The sequence below is a fragment of the Vombatus ursinus genome, unplaced genomic scaffold (assembly GCF_900497805.2).
Source record: "Vombatus ursinus unplaced genomic scaffold, bare-nosed wombat genome assembly UNPS02014768.1, whole genome shotgun sequence".
Lineage (NCBI taxonomy): Eukaryota > Metazoa > Chordata > Mammalia > Diprotodontia > Vombatidae > Vombatus > Vombatus ursinus.
This window is the reverse complement of record NW_020954546.1, coordinates 2,811,193-2,827,553: the sequence shown is the minus strand read 5'-3', so window position 1 is coordinate 2,827,553 and position 16,361 is coordinate 2,811,193. Positions and strand designations below refer to the sequence as shown.

The 16,361-nt window shown below is 42.5% G+C and overlaps 1 protein-coding gene across 3 annotated transcripts in view; it reads right to left on the bottom strand.

The window, feature by feature from the left end:
* AP2B1 (adaptor related protein complex 2 subunit beta 1) overlaps positions 1-16,361 on the bottom strand; it is a 130,837-nt gene that overhangs the window by 62,691 nt on the left and 51,785 nt on the right. For all 3 annotated transcript variants that reach the window (XM_027862486.1, XM_027862485.1, XM_027862487.1), the window contains exons 7-13: positions 15,508-15,729; positions 14,893-15,013; positions 14,634-14,729; positions 11,591-11,706; positions 9,650-9,815; positions 8,763-8,861; positions 2,554-2,813 (exon numbers count right to left, since the gene is read on the bottom strand). In XM_027862486.1, the coding sequence (XP_027718287.1) occupies positions 2,554-2,813; positions 8,763-8,861; positions 9,650-9,815; positions 11,591-11,706; positions 14,634-14,729; positions 14,893-15,013; positions 15,508-15,729 (1,080 nt within the window). The remainder of the gene's footprint in view (positions 1-2,553; positions 2,814-8,762; positions 8,862-9,649; positions 9,816-11,590; positions 11,707-14,633; positions 14,730-14,892; positions 15,014-15,507; positions 15,730-16,361) is intronic.

Below are 16,361 nucleotides of genomic sequence, written 5' to 3'. Positions count from 1 at the left end.
CACACACACACACACACACACACACACACACACACACACACACACACTCTCTTAATGCAGAAGAAATGAATTTGCATCAACAGCTCATCTGAAACAACAGTAAGGTTAATCCTAAAATGATCTTTCAAACTGCTGAGATGTCCCTACGTTAGACAAATATTTACCACCTCAACCCCACACCCTGGCAGAAAAGTATAGGGTACACTCAACAATAGGTCTCTTATTCTACCTAAGTAGCAACCAAGATAAGATGGACTACTTAAAAAAAAAAAAAATTCCACCCAAAACACAACCTGTCTAGTAATGAAGGTGTTTTTAAACCCTTAGAAAAGACAGAACAGCATTTTCAGCGTGGTTTCATTTCACGTCAGATGCAATAATACTTATCAACGTCAAACTGCAAATTAACGCTGATGTCAGCAACATTTCTAAAAGCATTCCATCAGCCATGGATTTTTTTTAAGAGGAATCCTTTTGTGTCAACTAAACTCCTTGTAATAAAAGGCAGCACAAGTGGTAGCAGCAACTCCAAAATGATATCAGGGAAGGGATCATACAATAAATCATCAAACAACCAATTCAGAGATCCCTACCAAAAAAAAAAGGTCTTTAAACAAGAAGTTTTCTTGAAAAATTTAAAGATTGGTTTTATTTCTTTCCTTGTGCCCTAAAGAAAATTTTCTTATAATTTTTCTCTTTATATCTGACAACCACTTAAAAAAAAAGACCTGGAATCCACAGGGTTGCACATATCACAAAGTTAAGGGTGAAACAGGCTATCCATTTCTTCTTTGGTACTTCGGAGTAAGCATGGAGACAGCATAATTAGCAAATCAGGATTGCAACTGTGGCCAAGGCCCTTCAGGGCCCAGGGCACCTTTCAGAAGGACCAGTCAGCTGCTGTCTCAGTACAGGGATTTTCTCACTAAAATGTTCCCTACACCAAGGAAACCACAGGGCCAGACACCCCCCAAATAAGGGCCTGGCACTGGGAATCAAGCGCCAAAGTGAGGCACCCCCAGTGCTCAGAGAACTTAGACTCTTGAAAATAATGTCACCTCACTTCTCTTAGAAGGGGTTTAAAAAGTTCCTATTAAGGGTCACATTATCATTTTCACTAAAAGACTGACTGCTCCTTTTATTGTCAACAATAGAGCAATGAATTTCTATATTTTACTGCCATATAACATTTTTAGAAAAGCTTTATTAATTTTAACGGCTTCTTCAGACACATCACTCATAAAGGCAAAACGCTACCCACAAACAGAGAAATGGAGGTAGAAAGGAAAGGCCGCCACGCCCCATCAGAACCCAAGTCTCTGGTCAGAATCTGTGTCTACACAGGTTACAGAGAGAGCTCTCTGAAGAAAGGCCATCTAATCGATCACTACTGCCCTACTCTAATCATGAGAACTGTGGCCTGGCTACACAGTCACAAGAGGGAAATGAAGCCAGGCCAAGACTGGAGGCCAACACTCCTTAGCCCTGCTCCTTCTCTGCCCTGAGCCAACCGGCAAATGCCTCCCAGAGCTGGGCTTCATTTTTCTTTTAGTAAAACAAAGTGTCCCTAATAACTAACTACTACCAAGAGATGCTGTGAGGATAACTGAGGAGTTAACAGTACTTGATAACTAGAACAAAACTTAGTGGTTTCTCATTTATCCTTCAGTACCCCTTCATCCCCTATATCCTTCCTTCCATCTCAGGTCTATTCCTCTTGTTTGAAATGGCCCAGCTCAAGGGCTTTTACAGAGAATATTTTGAATTCCTGGCAGGCAACCCTTGGACATCAGTTTGAAAAGGCAGGGCTGGTATATCCCAAATTTTAGTGATTACAGAAGAGGCAAAGCTAAAGTAACAGTAAATGGCATTGATGATAAATGAAGCCAACCCATTTCACTGAATTTGGCTTTTTTTTTAACAGACTGTAGAAGGATGGTCAAGAAATAATCTAGTTTTCAGGCAGATATTGGAATGTATAGACTCCAACTCTCCCTAAAGACAGCTCTTGATATAAATGCTTTATTATTAAATAGGGAAATCCAGCTCTCTGAAAATAGCCATAAGAGAGGGATGTGCATCAATCTGGACCAATCTTTTCCACGTCTGATACCAAAGCAGATAATGGTAAAGTCTTACTAGGCTGACAGTTGAGAAATGTTATTTGTGACTGCCTTAACATCTCGATTTTTATTTATAAAATAGCCCCAGAGCACGGAACTGAAATGTAATGTATTTTTTAAAATTCCATTTTTCATCTATCTCTCCCAGCCACCAACTCTGATAAGGAACTGAACTTGCCCAAGTATCTGGTAATCAACAGTAACCTTGCTGTCAAAGACATCAAAATTCTATCAATGATTACAAGTTCCCTGGACCTGAGCCCACAAATTCTGACCCACAACAGAATGAGAGCACTAGTGCCTGGGAGCAGCCTACAGGGGTGTACTGCCATCACTAGAAGCCAGCAGAGGGACTTCTTTCTCAGGAGACTCTCCCTCTGGCAGGGCAAACCCTACCCCACTTAGCTGGATCTTTCTCCAAAGCACTTACCTCCCATGATGAATGGGCAAGTGTTTTCGGTGGATCCCATGGCTTCCCTCAACAAAAGCATTGGGAGGCTTATGATATACGGAGGCCAAAGAACCGATGTGGCAGATGAGCTCGTCCAAGAGGGTGGGCTCAATCAGGTCTGTCTCCTCAGAGATCAGGGGCTTTTCGGATAAGACTACTTCCTTGGCTGTCACAGGATCCGTGGAGAGAAGGCGCCAGTATATATAGCCCCGGTCTCGAAGGTCGGGGTTATCAGAATCCTACAGAAAAAGAAGGAGTTCTTTTGGATTGGATTTTATCTGCATAGAGAAACCCAAACTTCCTCATCTTGCAATGCTTGGATACATATACACATATATGAATGATGTACCATGTGGATGAAACATAGCTTTTTCAAGACGATCATCTTATGTTTTCTAACTTAGCAGGGAATAAGACTGAAAAATGTCATTCAAAAATTAAAGAAAAAATAAAGAAAAACTCTAAAAACTCAGTGTAAAACTATCAGAACTCTAGATAAGGCTTAGAACACCTAAAAATACAGTGCCAAAACAATTAAACAAGTTTTACAACAGCTCCTATATATCTTTTACTTAAATCTCTGTCTAAAGAATGTTTCCTTCTCAGTTTCTGCCAACCCAGGTGAATTGTGACCTGCAGTTTCTGGCACTGATTCTTTTAAAAGCACTTGGCGCAATGATAGAGTAAAATCATTTACTCTGGGATTGAGATTTATGCAAAGATCTCCCAAAATTTTCATCTTGTGAGAAGCAACATAGTTTAGTGTTAGAAGCACCTGAGGCATTAACTCACGTGACCGAGGGCACAGTCCTCCCTGTAGCTCATTTTGGAGGTCACTTATCCAAACTCAACTATTTGAACCATGAAGGAAGCACAAAAGTCCTCTGAGCATGGAAATGCAATGTCCCAGTCTAGCCACTGAAGTTTCAGTTCTTTAGTCATGGAAGAGTTCCTCTGGTCCTGACTTAGAGTCTATTTTTGAAGAAGATTTGAACATAGCTACTTGTGGATTGCTAGTCTGAAGAAGAATTTGAAGCAGCAAACCAGAAGGCTGGAGGTCAGGGAAAGAAATGGGGAGACGTGGACCATGACATATATCTGACACCTGAGATAAAGGGAGTTGAGAACATTACGAGGCGCTGAAACATGAACTAAGTCATAGGGAAGGGAGGGGGCATAGTATTTGAGGGCAAACATTCACACACGATGTCACAAAGTCTGGGCATATCACTATGTACATCCCAGTGCAGATGAGGTCTCAAAGCCTTACTTCCTCCACGTGTTCTCAAATCCCTGAGATCCTGTTTCCATCCCCACCATCTGAGTCTTGACTGCTCTCTCAAAGAATCATTGATATCTTTTTTAAAAAATATTTTTATTGGTATCTTTTGCTTTTATATCACCTATATTTCCTACCGTAACCTTTTTCTTCCTCCTCCCAAAGAGCTATTTCTTGTAACAAAGAACTTTTTTCAAAAAAGAAAAAGAGAAAGAGACAAAGAAATTTGGCAAAACTGACCAACACAGCAAAAAAAAACAAAAACAAAAAAAAAAAAACAAAAAGAACTGACCTCTTCTCTCTCTTTTGTGGCCAACTTTGTTCTTTCTAATTTCTCAGCATTTCATTTGGAACGTTTCATGGTTACTGTTCTTTCCACTTCCATGGTCACAGTCACCATCTATGTTGTTTTCCTGCTCATTTACTTCACTCTTCCTCAGTTGACTTAAGCCTTCCTATACTTTTCAGGACTCTGCACTATCATTTGTTTAGCCATCCCACAAGTGATGGTGTCTATTTGTTGCTACCACAGAAGATGTTGCTATAAAGATTTTGGTGATGTGAAGGCTTTCTTTTCATCAAAAACTTCTCTGAAGTATATGCGTAATAGTAAATGCTAAGAAAAAGCCAGAGTGCTAAAAACTTAATGGATTAGTGGTAACCTGGAAGAAAACAGTCTCAGTGGAGTGGTGGGACTGGAAGCCAGATGTCCAGGGATTGAGAAATGACTAGGAAGTTAGAAAATAGAGGCAACAAGGACAGGAATCCCTTCTAGGGCTTGGGCTCTAAAAGGCAGCCGATATAAGATGGCAGATGATGGAATAGGGAGGTCAAGTAAATGGGAAGAAAATGATGCCAGAAGACAAGGAGAACAATTAGGAAAACAGAGAGGAGTGGGGTGACAAAAGGTCATGGTAAGGATGAGGTCTAGGATAAAGGAAGCAGAAAGAAAAATGACTGGATATGAGATTATTATCATGGAGGTGAGAGTAATGGGAAGTAGCTCAACTAACTCAACACTGTGGGGGCAGCGAGGTGGCACAGTGGATAGAGCACTGGCCCTGGATTCAGAAGGGCCTGAGTTCAAATCCAGCCTCAGACACATAACACTTACTAGCTGTGTGACCCTGGGCAAGTCACTTAACCCCATTGCCTAGCCAAAAAAAAAAAAAAAAAAGTAACTCAACACTGAGACAGACAGGATGCGGGACCCAGGCAGGTCCAATCAGCACATCCTCCTCACACACCTGGGAGCTCAAGAGCCCCTGGAAGAACAGCCTCCTGCAAATACCAAAGCAGGGAAGCTGAATCCACCTCAACTGCAGAAGTTACTCCCTCAAAAAGGAGACAAAATGACCAGCAGATGATAACAATAAAGATCAGCTCTGACAGACTGAACCTCACAGAAGAAGAGGGTCTGGAAATGACGAGGAGCTAGTGCAGGCTGACGCTTCCTCACGGTGCAGCACGTCAAGGAGCATGAGAAAAGGAGCCCCCAGACTGGAGAGGGTGGCCAGGACGTCACAACTTCTGGAGATAGTCAGGCTTCCATGAACTACCAACCAGAGGCAGCTCAACGGGGCTGTGCACAGAGTGCTGTGCCGGCAGTAGGAAGAGTTGAGTTCAAATCCAGCCTCAGACACTTAACTAGCTGTGTTAGCTGCTAGCATTAGTATTACTACTACCATCATCTGCCTTCTTCATACAGATAACTCCCAAATTTTATCTCCCAAGCCCCAAACCCCCTTTCCTGATTACCTGTAAGAAATCTCTACCCAGATGTTCCAGTCCAAGTCAAAACTAACACAATGAGAACTGAGCTTATCAGCTTTTCCACTAAACCTACTCCCTCCAACACGGTACAGTGGAGTGAGCGCTGGATCTGGAATCAGGAGACCCCTAGTCCTGCTGGAGAAGAAGCATGTGCTCAGCTGCCCCCTTCAAGCCCAACCCAAAAGCAAGAAAGGGCTTCCAGATGCTGATTTCCTGTCACTGTGAACACTGACTCATAATGCCTTCATGTGAGCAGTCACTTCACTGCCTTCCTACTCATCCAAAGACCATCCTGAAATCAGGCTGAATGGAGATTTGGGATCAAAAATCAGATGCCTCTTATGATCATATGGTGCTACTGGGAATTCTGTGACCCAAGCTTTAAACAGACAGCAGACTAGTGAGCTCTGAGTCCAGTTGGCTTTCCTTAGGACTCAAAGTTCATGGTTTCAAAACCGGAGAAATTCCAAAGCTTACAGAAAAGGCAGACCCCACTGGACAGGACAGCTCTTTCTATTTCACTTCCATTAGACAGCCTCCATAATAAAAGCTAAAATAACAGCTGGAGCAGTGGGTAGACAGTCCTGGGCCTGGGATAAGGAAGACCTGCATGACCCTGGACACAGGGTCCATTGGCCTTAGTTTCCTCAACTATAAAATGAGGATAATATGTAAAGCATTAAGCACAGTGCCTGGCACATAGTAGGTGCTATATAATTATTTATTTCCTTCCTTTCCCTTCTCCTTCCACTCCAGTGGAAGCCGAGAGACAGGAGACTTCTAGTAAAGAAGGTGCTCGCTTTGTGTCTGGTCACAACTGTATGTTTTATTACCAAGTTCTCTAAAACAAGTAAATGACCATAAAAACAGGAAAAGATAAAATCTCGGGAACAGTCCCTAATTCAAGGTGGTTGTTTTTTTTTAAACCTCCAACTAAAATTTCTAATTCTAATGCCACATTAATTTATCAACGTCTTTGATTATCGATGAACACAAAGGGCTTTGCACATATTTCATTTAATTCTTACCAATCCAGAGAAAACAGCAGGTCTGGTTTCCTGTGCTCACAGTGGTGTGCTAAACGTTCTGATGGAGAGGGCAAGAGAACCCTGTGAGCCTTCCCTTTAATTCGTCCCTCTCCCTCAGCCTCGTCTGCTTTGTGCAGCTCAGAATCATGAGCTTTGAGCCTTGAGGATGCCAAAAAGATGCCAAAGAGCTCATCAAAGGGGAGGGTGATCTCTATATATACTTCGCCACATTATGTCTCCCTCTCGTTAATTAAAAAGACAGAAAAGATCAAGGTGATTAAAATAAACTGCAGAACAACATCACTTGGTACCAAATGTGACACAATCACCCGACAGCAGGTCTCAGAGCTCCAGTCACTGTTTCAGCAAAGGTTGAGTCCCTTAAAGTATTTGCCAATCTTATGGTTCTACAATTCTGGAAACTCAGAATCAAGAAGGGGAAGATATTTGATTGAGCAAAGCCAACATTCAATGACAGTTACCGCCTTATTCCCAAGAACGTGGCTCCTCACAGAGGCAACCCACTGTAGCGCATAACCTTGGAGCCACTGGCCCATACCGGCCGTGTGACCCATGGTGCTCTAGGAAACTCTCTAAGACTCAAAAGTTGCAGAGAAAATTTTCCTCACCTGAGAGTTCCTTATACCAATGAAATCATAAGTCTTTATCCTTATCTGTTCTACAAAGAAAGGAAGATATTCAAGAGGGTGCAAAAAAAGGAATTCACATATGTTATCAGGAACCCTCTAGACTGAAGACATGAAACAGGTAGACAATGAAGACAATGTGCTACTCCACAGCGCAGCACAAAGTCTAGAAACAACACCATGAACAAAGACAAAACCAGAAAGGGTAAAGTGAGCATCTCAACTCAAATTCTGAACCTGTAAACATCTTTCTGAAAGGTGGCAAAACCTACAAATCTCAAAGTGATTCTCTTTAGTCATTTCAGGAAATAAAAAGATCCCAGACAATCAATCTCCTCCAAGAGCAATTGTTCAAAGCTACAACAGTAGAAAAGAGAATTCCTTTCATTCCTCTGATCTAAATCGTGACCTCGTTTTTCTAATTATCCAAGCAATGAAAAATTCGCTGCCACCAGTGATGGCCTCATTTTCTGATACTCATTTAAAAAAAATTTTTTTATTAATTTATTTTGATTTATCAACAATCACTTTCATAAGCTTTTGAGTTTTAAATTTTTCTCCTCCTCCCTCCCTATCTCCCTCCCCAAGACGGTGTACAATCTGATATAGGCTATACATATACATTCCTATTAAACATGTTTTCACATTAGTGATGTTGTAAAGAATTAGAACCAATAGGAGCAACCACAAGAAAGATAAAACAAAACAGAAGAAAAAAAAAGCAAATAGTATGCTTTGATCTGCATTCAGACTCCATAGTTCTTTCTCTGGGTATGGATAGCATTTTCCATCATGAGACCTTTGGAGATGTCTTAGATCCTTGCACTGCTGAGAAGAGCTAAGTCTATCAAAGTTAGCCACTGCACAACGTAGCTGTTACTGGGTACAATGTTCTCCTGGTTCTGCTCACTTCACTCAGCATCTGACACCCATTTCTGGGAGAGGGTGGAATATCAACTAATACCACAAAGTACCATAAACACTGAGTGAGGGGAACGTTTAGGAGTCAGAACAATGAATGAGAGGACACTCTTGCCAAGGTCCCATTTCTGGATCTGTCACCTGCTTTCAAAGAGACCTTGGCTGAGTCACCTACCATGTCTATGTGATAATTTCAACTACAAAACAGGAACTGCGGTAACTCAGAAAGAGGCATTGTCAGATTCAGTCACCAAAACGTTCTTGTAATAAAAGAAAAAAATTAAAGGCTATTTCATGAACATTTATAAATGTTTAATTGCCCATAAAGTCAACTCACAGACAGATAACAGTAAATTACCCAAATTCAACAAATGTGGAAAACTTCCTTTATTTCATTATCAAGATACCTCTATGACATGTAAAGGCAGCGTGCTCTTCAGGCTGAGGCCTCTCACACTGACCATTCCTTGGAGGCCATTCCATTATAGACAAGGAAACAGAAATAGCAAGTCAGCCCCTGTATTCATTCAGCATTCTTACCTGAGTTGCCAAGCTCAAGACCTGCTGGACCAGTTCCTGAGTTTCTGAGGGTTTCTTGAGAAACAGCTTCACTATTGCTGTGAGCAGGGTTAGCTGCACCTACAGGCACAGAAGTCAAGAAGGATAAGGTAAATCGGGCCTTTGCACCAGCCCACAGCATTCGCATCAGAAAGGTGATCTTCCACATGAAGTTCCCTGGAGTGATCTTCTCCCCTATGAAGACAATGGGGAAGCTGGCGCCCTATGGAATTTGGCTGATCTTGACTAACGGGTAAGAGCTAAAATTCACCATTATGAGAAGTGGCGTTTAAAGCACCCACCGACCTTTTGGGGTGCCAAAAATAGTCGAATCGGAGAAACGCATTATGAAGTGGTCCTTGACCAATTTCTAAAGGATTCACTTCCAACCACAAGCTACTTAGCAGTTAGAGCTTTAGGAGACTATGAAAACAAGTCACTTTGGGACAAAGGCCAAGAGACTGGAGACTTGTCAGAACTGAAGGCAGTTAAGGATGGCCTTCTGGTAAGTTCCCGTAATAAACAGCTTAACTAAGAAGTTGCTTGCCTAAAACGTGAATTATCTGAACATGGTTTATTAAGATTACTACAAATAGGTAAACCTTCATCAATTCCCCTACATAGCAGTTTGTTCAAAGGTCAGTAACAGAATTTTAATTATGTCTCTGAACTCTAAGTGATGGTGTAATGGTTTGCCAGGAATTAATGAATACAATTCAAAAGTATACTGAAGTTTGGGAGAGAAACAATCATCTTGCGCAGTAATTACACCCATTTCAAATATGTTATGTACTGAGGAACCCCAGTGAAAACTCTGAGCCAAATCTCATCATAAGAAGGACTCAGGGTACAGGAAAGAGAAAGCTTACCTGGGTACTCTCATCATGGAAGCCCTCCAGGAAACTCTCCAGGAGCTCGTCTGCATTATCGATTCTCTCAGCATATTCTCCTACAATCCAGATCATGGCAGCTCGCGCATCTGGCTCATCAAGGGAATCAAGGTTCTCACACAGAGTAGCAATGATACTTTCATACCTAACACAACAAAAACAGGTCTGATTACTAAATGCAAACTCCAAACTTGTATTCAACAGTAAAACCAGGTGAGATACTAGCACAAATGCACCCTAAACCAAATTGCTAAAGCTAAATCATATGTATAAAAAACATAATCCACAAGATTACTTTTTTAAAACATCTCCTCAAATTGTCCTCTGCAGTATCTTACTAGGCAAAACACACACACACACACACACACACACACACACACACACACACACACACACACACACACACACACGTATACTTTCAGCAAGACCTAAAAAACCCTGAGGTATAAGGAAATATGACCTTTTATTTCGGTAGGATTTTTCTTTCTTAGATCAAAAGGAGCTTCTATTTTCTCAATCTATTTTCACATCACAATTATGAACTAGGGACGCTATCTTAGCGGATGCAGAGAGAGGTTCAGCAGCTTCCTTAGAACTCAAAGGTCTAAACCTGCCAAGATCAGATGAGGAGCCAGAACCAAAGAGATTCTGTGGCCTCCTTTCACCCTAAGGACCTCTCTTTCCTGAGAAATCCAGATCTTTTCCCCTTCACTGCTATAAAAGAACAAACAAACCTAAGAGTGGCTTTCAGAGGTCCTCATGTCTACTCATTTCTGTCACAGGGACCCTTCTCTTTGATCAAGATACCTCTGACCAGAGAATGGATCCTGGTGTGATAAAAGTGCCCCCCCTCCCCCCACATTTCCCAATGACAACAGCCTTGCTCCAAAGTCAAGAATGGCAGAATTTCTCTATCAATAACAGCAATGAGAAAAAGTCAAGCCCCTATCACCTGACAAGATAAACACCTACATTCTTCCCATAGTCTCTTTCTGCAAAACTCTTTCAGGTTCTGCTAACCAGCCAGCTGCCTCACTACAAAATGCATCTCAACTAGTTCCTGAACTCACACACCTGCTTACACCCCTTCAATACATGGCTCCACGCATCCCATCAATTCTGATCAGAAGCTGCATCATTAGGAAATAAAATTGATTTTTGGAATACAAAAACAACTGATTTTAGACTGAGGCTTTCAGTTCCGTGATTGCTTCCGAGAAACAACTTTTGCTTAGCAGAAGCACTTCAACTTGTAAGGGATGTGGAATGGAAGGTGGATTTCTGCACCTTCTGGCTGGCAAACGCAGCACTGCTCCACAACAGGCCTGTCAGAGACAGTCAGATACATGATTATTATATGTTTACTAACTGTCCACCAAGGGCTCCATATCAGAAAATATGCCATACAGTCATCCCCCTGGCTTGAACATGGCTTCAAATTCAGAAGAATCAGAGGTTATTGTAAATACTTATGCTGAACAGGCAATCCATGTGGATGTGACTATCACACCAACTTTTCAAAGAATAAAGTAAGGCAGACAGACAGAGCAGTGACAGTTTCTAACAGAGCTGCCTTACAGGCCACTGTTTTCCCCCAAGGGCCTAAGGAGCAGATTTTAAGCAGTCCTCCTCCTCCCTCCCTCCTCCCAAGGGCCTGAGGAGCAGATTTTAAGCAGTCCTCCTCCCTCCCTCCTCCTCCCAGGGCCTGAAGAGCAGATTTTAAGCAGTCCTCCTCCTCCTTCCCTCCTCCCAAGGCCTGAGGAGCAGATTTTAAGCAGTCCTCCTCCCTCCTCCTCCCAAGGGCCTGAGGAGCAGATTTTAAGCAGTCCTCCTCCTCCCTCCCTCCTCCCAGGGCCTGAGGAGCAGATTTTAAGCAGTCCTCCTCCCTCCCTCCTCCCTCCCCCACCTCCCCTCACATACTTGTTGGGATATTTGCGGAAGATGTCCCTGATGACAACAATCGCCTCCTGAACCACATAGTTGACTTTGGTCTGGATAAGGTCCAGCAAGGTGCTCACACAGCGCTCGGCAGATTGCTGGAAACAAGACCGAAAACGTGACAAGTCATAGAGACAGTCAGAAATCTGGTGTTCTACCCAGGAGGCATAAAGTATTGTCACCACTTGGTGAGCAATTTTCCAATGCACTAACCAGTAAAAAATTAAGACATAATTTGGCCAAGGTCTACCAGAGTTTAGGCTGCTAAGAAATCAAGTACTGGATGCACACTCAGCTTTTCAAGTAGCCCTACAAGAAACATTTATCTCCCCTCCCCCCCATTACACAATTTACCCTAGAACGACACGCAAAGCAGAGATGGGACTGAGGGAAATCCGAGGACGTTACTAAAGAAAGACATTTGTAAGCTCTGGTGTCATCTCAACTGCAATTCTTGACAGGCTGGGAACCTTGGGAAAGCACAGGCTCCTAAACCCTACATGTGATCAATACAGTGGGGGTATGCTCTCAGTCATTAGAGCACTACACCTATTAATTTTATACTTTGCTGTCTGTCGACTGATACGTAGCTGTGGTCTTCCCCATTAGAGGAAGGATACAAAGGAGGGATGGCTTCCTTCTTTGTACTTTTATCTTTAGCGCCTAGTACATAGTAGGCTCTTAATAGGTATCTGCTGATTGATTGACACAGGAATAAAAATCATTAGAGCAATACTTGGGTTGTAGGCAAACGTGCAGTAAGAATAAGCATTGTGAAAATTAAAGTGATAGAAGGACTCTGGTCAGGTGTGGCAAAGTATAGAGAAAAAAGAGGATTGACTCGGGAGTCAGAGGACCTGGGATGAGCCCTGGTTCTGGCATTGGTCATCTGTGTCACCACTTTCCCTCCTTGTCTGTAAAATGAGGGAGCTGGCTCTGATGACCTCTGAGATTCCATCTGTCTCTACGACCAAGGGCTGAAATGAAAACCCACAGCCGGCCTGGAGTCTGTAGAAGGGGCACAAAGCGTGGAGTGGAGGCTGCACATGCCTTGACGTGATGCTCTCACTTCTACCACTAAGTCTCTTTTTAGCTGAGACTGAAACTAGAAAGACCTTCAGGGTCACTTCCTCTGGATCTCATAACCTGTCAGAAACTTACCTATGGCAGGCCCTTTCTATTGCTTTTCCCCAAAGAATAATGAAGTTGTGATCTAATTCTCCAGTAACTCCTGTTTCATCGGCATCAAGCAAACACAAGGTCACTCAAGGTACACAGCACTGTGCTGATGCTACACGTTTAGGTAAATTTGCCTGTCACATCACTAGATTCAATTTTTATCCCATGAAACGTGAACATATCTAATGGAAATCACAACTTTTTTTCCAAAACAATTCAAGCAAAACAGACACATCTTTGTGGTTTATTTTCATCTTATTAAAAGTTAATATCCAGCATTTCCACCTTGCTGGTTAATAGACTCTTGTCTCACAAATAAGCTGAAACTCAAACCAGTGACCCACTCTTTATAATAGTCACACAGAGCACTAGGAGAATACTGTCAGAGAGAAGGTCAACTGTGAGGCCCTCTAGTCCAAATGGGGACAATCACTGCAACTTCAACAGTTCCCATAAAAACTGCTCGACAGAGCTTTCTGGCCCTTGCCTCAGGCTATGGGAAAATCAGGGAGTTAGATCCTCCCCCTGAAAAAAGGGTTTCCTCTAAGCAACTGAACACTAGGTAGAATCATTCTCATAGTCGTGTTCACCAGTCAATCTTGGCTGAGAGAGAATTAAATGACAAACAATATTCAAGCACTGACATCTAGTTTCCTTGGAAAATCCATTCCTGCCAGGTACCATGAAAGCTGAAGTCCAATGTCTAAGCAACCAACCAAAACTAACTCTAGCTTTTTGAAGAAGACCAAGAAAGCTTTTTTATTGGTCACAACATAATATGCAACAGCAATGGCCATTAGAAATTTGGATGGTCTAATAATGCTAGGCCTAGAGAATATTAATTTCGGAGTGAGGTGGTCAATTTTGTATTATTTTTACAGAGAAGCTAACACACGGATCCTTACAAAGTACTGACTCTGATATACACTGCTATGAACACAAACATCCACTACCACAGTACTTAATGGAATATCATTCACACATGGAGAGAATCTTACCAGGACCAACTGCCTAATGGTAGCAGAGTATGGTGAGGATACCCTAATATCCTTTAACTGACAAATTCTGTATCTACACTAACAAAACCCCTCCTAAAAAATCTTTATCTGAATAGCAGAAATGTGCGGTTTAACTCCTAGTCTAGAAAGTACAAAGTTTTAAGTTCTCACAAAGAAAATACCATAAGGTACAACAGAAGAATAATCATTATTATAATAATAATACAGTAGCTAATACTAAAATACTGTTTGAAGGTTTGCAAAGTGTTTTGTATTATATCATTTCATCCTGGCAGGTAGTAATATTATTATCCCCATTTTAGAAATGAAGAAACAGAGGCAGACAGTAGTTAAGTAACTTGCCTAGAGTCACAGAACAAGTAAATGACTGGTGCCATATCTGAACTCAAGGGTTCCCGACTATGGGTCCAGTACTCTCCATACTGTGACATCAGATGGGAAAATGGATATATGAGTGAGACTAACAGAGCCAGGAACAGAGCTCAGAATTGCCTAACTCTAGCACCCTGATAAAACTGCCAAATCATATTTTCTCTAAATAATACGTGAGGAGGATTTGTACATAAACATCTCTACCTTGAGCAGATAGACACAAAGAAAGCCCTTCTCTGATAGGATGTGTTTCCTCCTAACCCCATGAGGTACCATTGGCTTCTCCCTAAAGCTACAGCTGAGCACCTTATAGCCAAAAGAGCATCTGAGAGGCCATCCTGGCCAACACTCCATCCGATGCTCTGAGATGCACTACACCAAGCCAAACGGAAGAATCGATGAGGAGAACATGCGGGACTCATGACCTAGGCCCATGCCCAACAGCAGATACTTGCCTCGACTTTGATGGCACATCGGCCAATGGCTCGCACAGCCTTACGGACAAAATCAACATCCACCTCAGTGGCATATTCCTTTAGTTCTGCCAGGACCTATTAAAAGTCACAGGAGTAAAAAAAAAAAAATCACAGGAGTTTGAAAGTTATTAAGAACTCTCTGAAAGTAATTTCTTAGGATATGTTTCTTCAACTCTAAAATTGAGTCTAATCCTAGAAAGATAACCTAGCTTAAAAACAAGTCCTCTAGTGGTCTGACCTGGGCAATGTTGGCTTGGGATGCCAAGCGGATCATGATGTCCAGCTTTTCCAGTTTGACATAGATAGGGTCGTTGTACTTCACAAAGAAGACTTTGATCTCCTGCTTTAAGATTTCAGGCCTGGGAAACAAAGGGAGAAACAGATAAGGCAAACAGAATTCCTGAGCATTTTTTTCTTTCAATATTTTCAACTGTGGCTGTAGGATATTTTCCCCCTACAAACATGGCTTTATTTGGCTCTCATCCACCTGACATGGCTAATTCTGCTCAGTGGCCCAGTGGTATCTTCTTTCTGGGTAGACAATAGCAACCACTCCCCTCCCCCACCTCTGAGCCAGACTGCAACACGGCCCATAGTAAGCGAGCAGGCCCTGGCTAAGAAGGTAAAACAGGCCCATTTCCAAAGACGCAATGCTCTACAGCATGAGCAATGTGATCTCTTCATAACTGAAGGAACATCTCAATATCAAACGTCTATCCCCTGATCTCTGAGCAAGATCGTCAAGTAAAGGTCATCTTCACACATCTATTTAAGAGAAGCAACAACAAGGGCCTCTTACAGATGACCAACACTTGAATTAAGTCACGATGGCAACGTACAGGAAGTCTCCCACCTTTTCTGCACAATGAGGTTGATGTTCCTCAGGGCGACGTACTGCACCTCGGGTTCCCCAGAGAGCAGAGTCACCAGGGGAGGAGCCAGCTTCCTCAGCAGCATGTTGTAGTAGTCAGAGTCCTTGGGCAGCAGCTCCAAGAACTTCATCAGGACTTTGACGGCCGACAGGACCACTGCCGAGTTGGCGTGGGAGAGCCTGGGAGTCACCCGCTCACAGATACTGAGAGAAAAAAAGAAAAAGAAAAGTCAGGTCTTCACCTTTCATTTCTTTTCCCAAACCCTTCTCCAGGGCTGTGAGTCAGAGTCCCATAACCCAGGCATCAGTAATTAGAGATCAGAGAAATCAAAGCTTCATGCTTAGGTAAGACCAGGACCACCCAGGGCGGAAGCCTCATTCTCAGCAAGCTCTAGGAAGACAGGGGGTCCAGAAGGTTAAGTGAGGCAAAACAACAGGAAACCGGCCCAATCCAACACACTGGACGCTCACATCATGTACCGCGCACATTTCCTTGGTCTTTTTGCCTGCCCATTTTAAAGAAGAGGGCCCTGCCTCATGACCCATCTCTCTCAGGCCTAAGGGAAGTCAAACTGATAGGCAAACAAGGCAGGTTAGGATCTGCTTTCATAGCGAAGGAAATAAACCAGTCTGTGAATGAAGGTCTCATCATGGAACCAAGGAAAAGTTGGGTTAAAACCAAGAACATGCTCATCAGCTACCTCTCTAGTACTGGCAAAAAAACTTCCAAAGTACTGGGGAAGTGAGGTTCTTTTAGAGGAAAAAACCCATAAATACATTTATATACATACACACACACACACACACACACACACACACACACACACACACACACA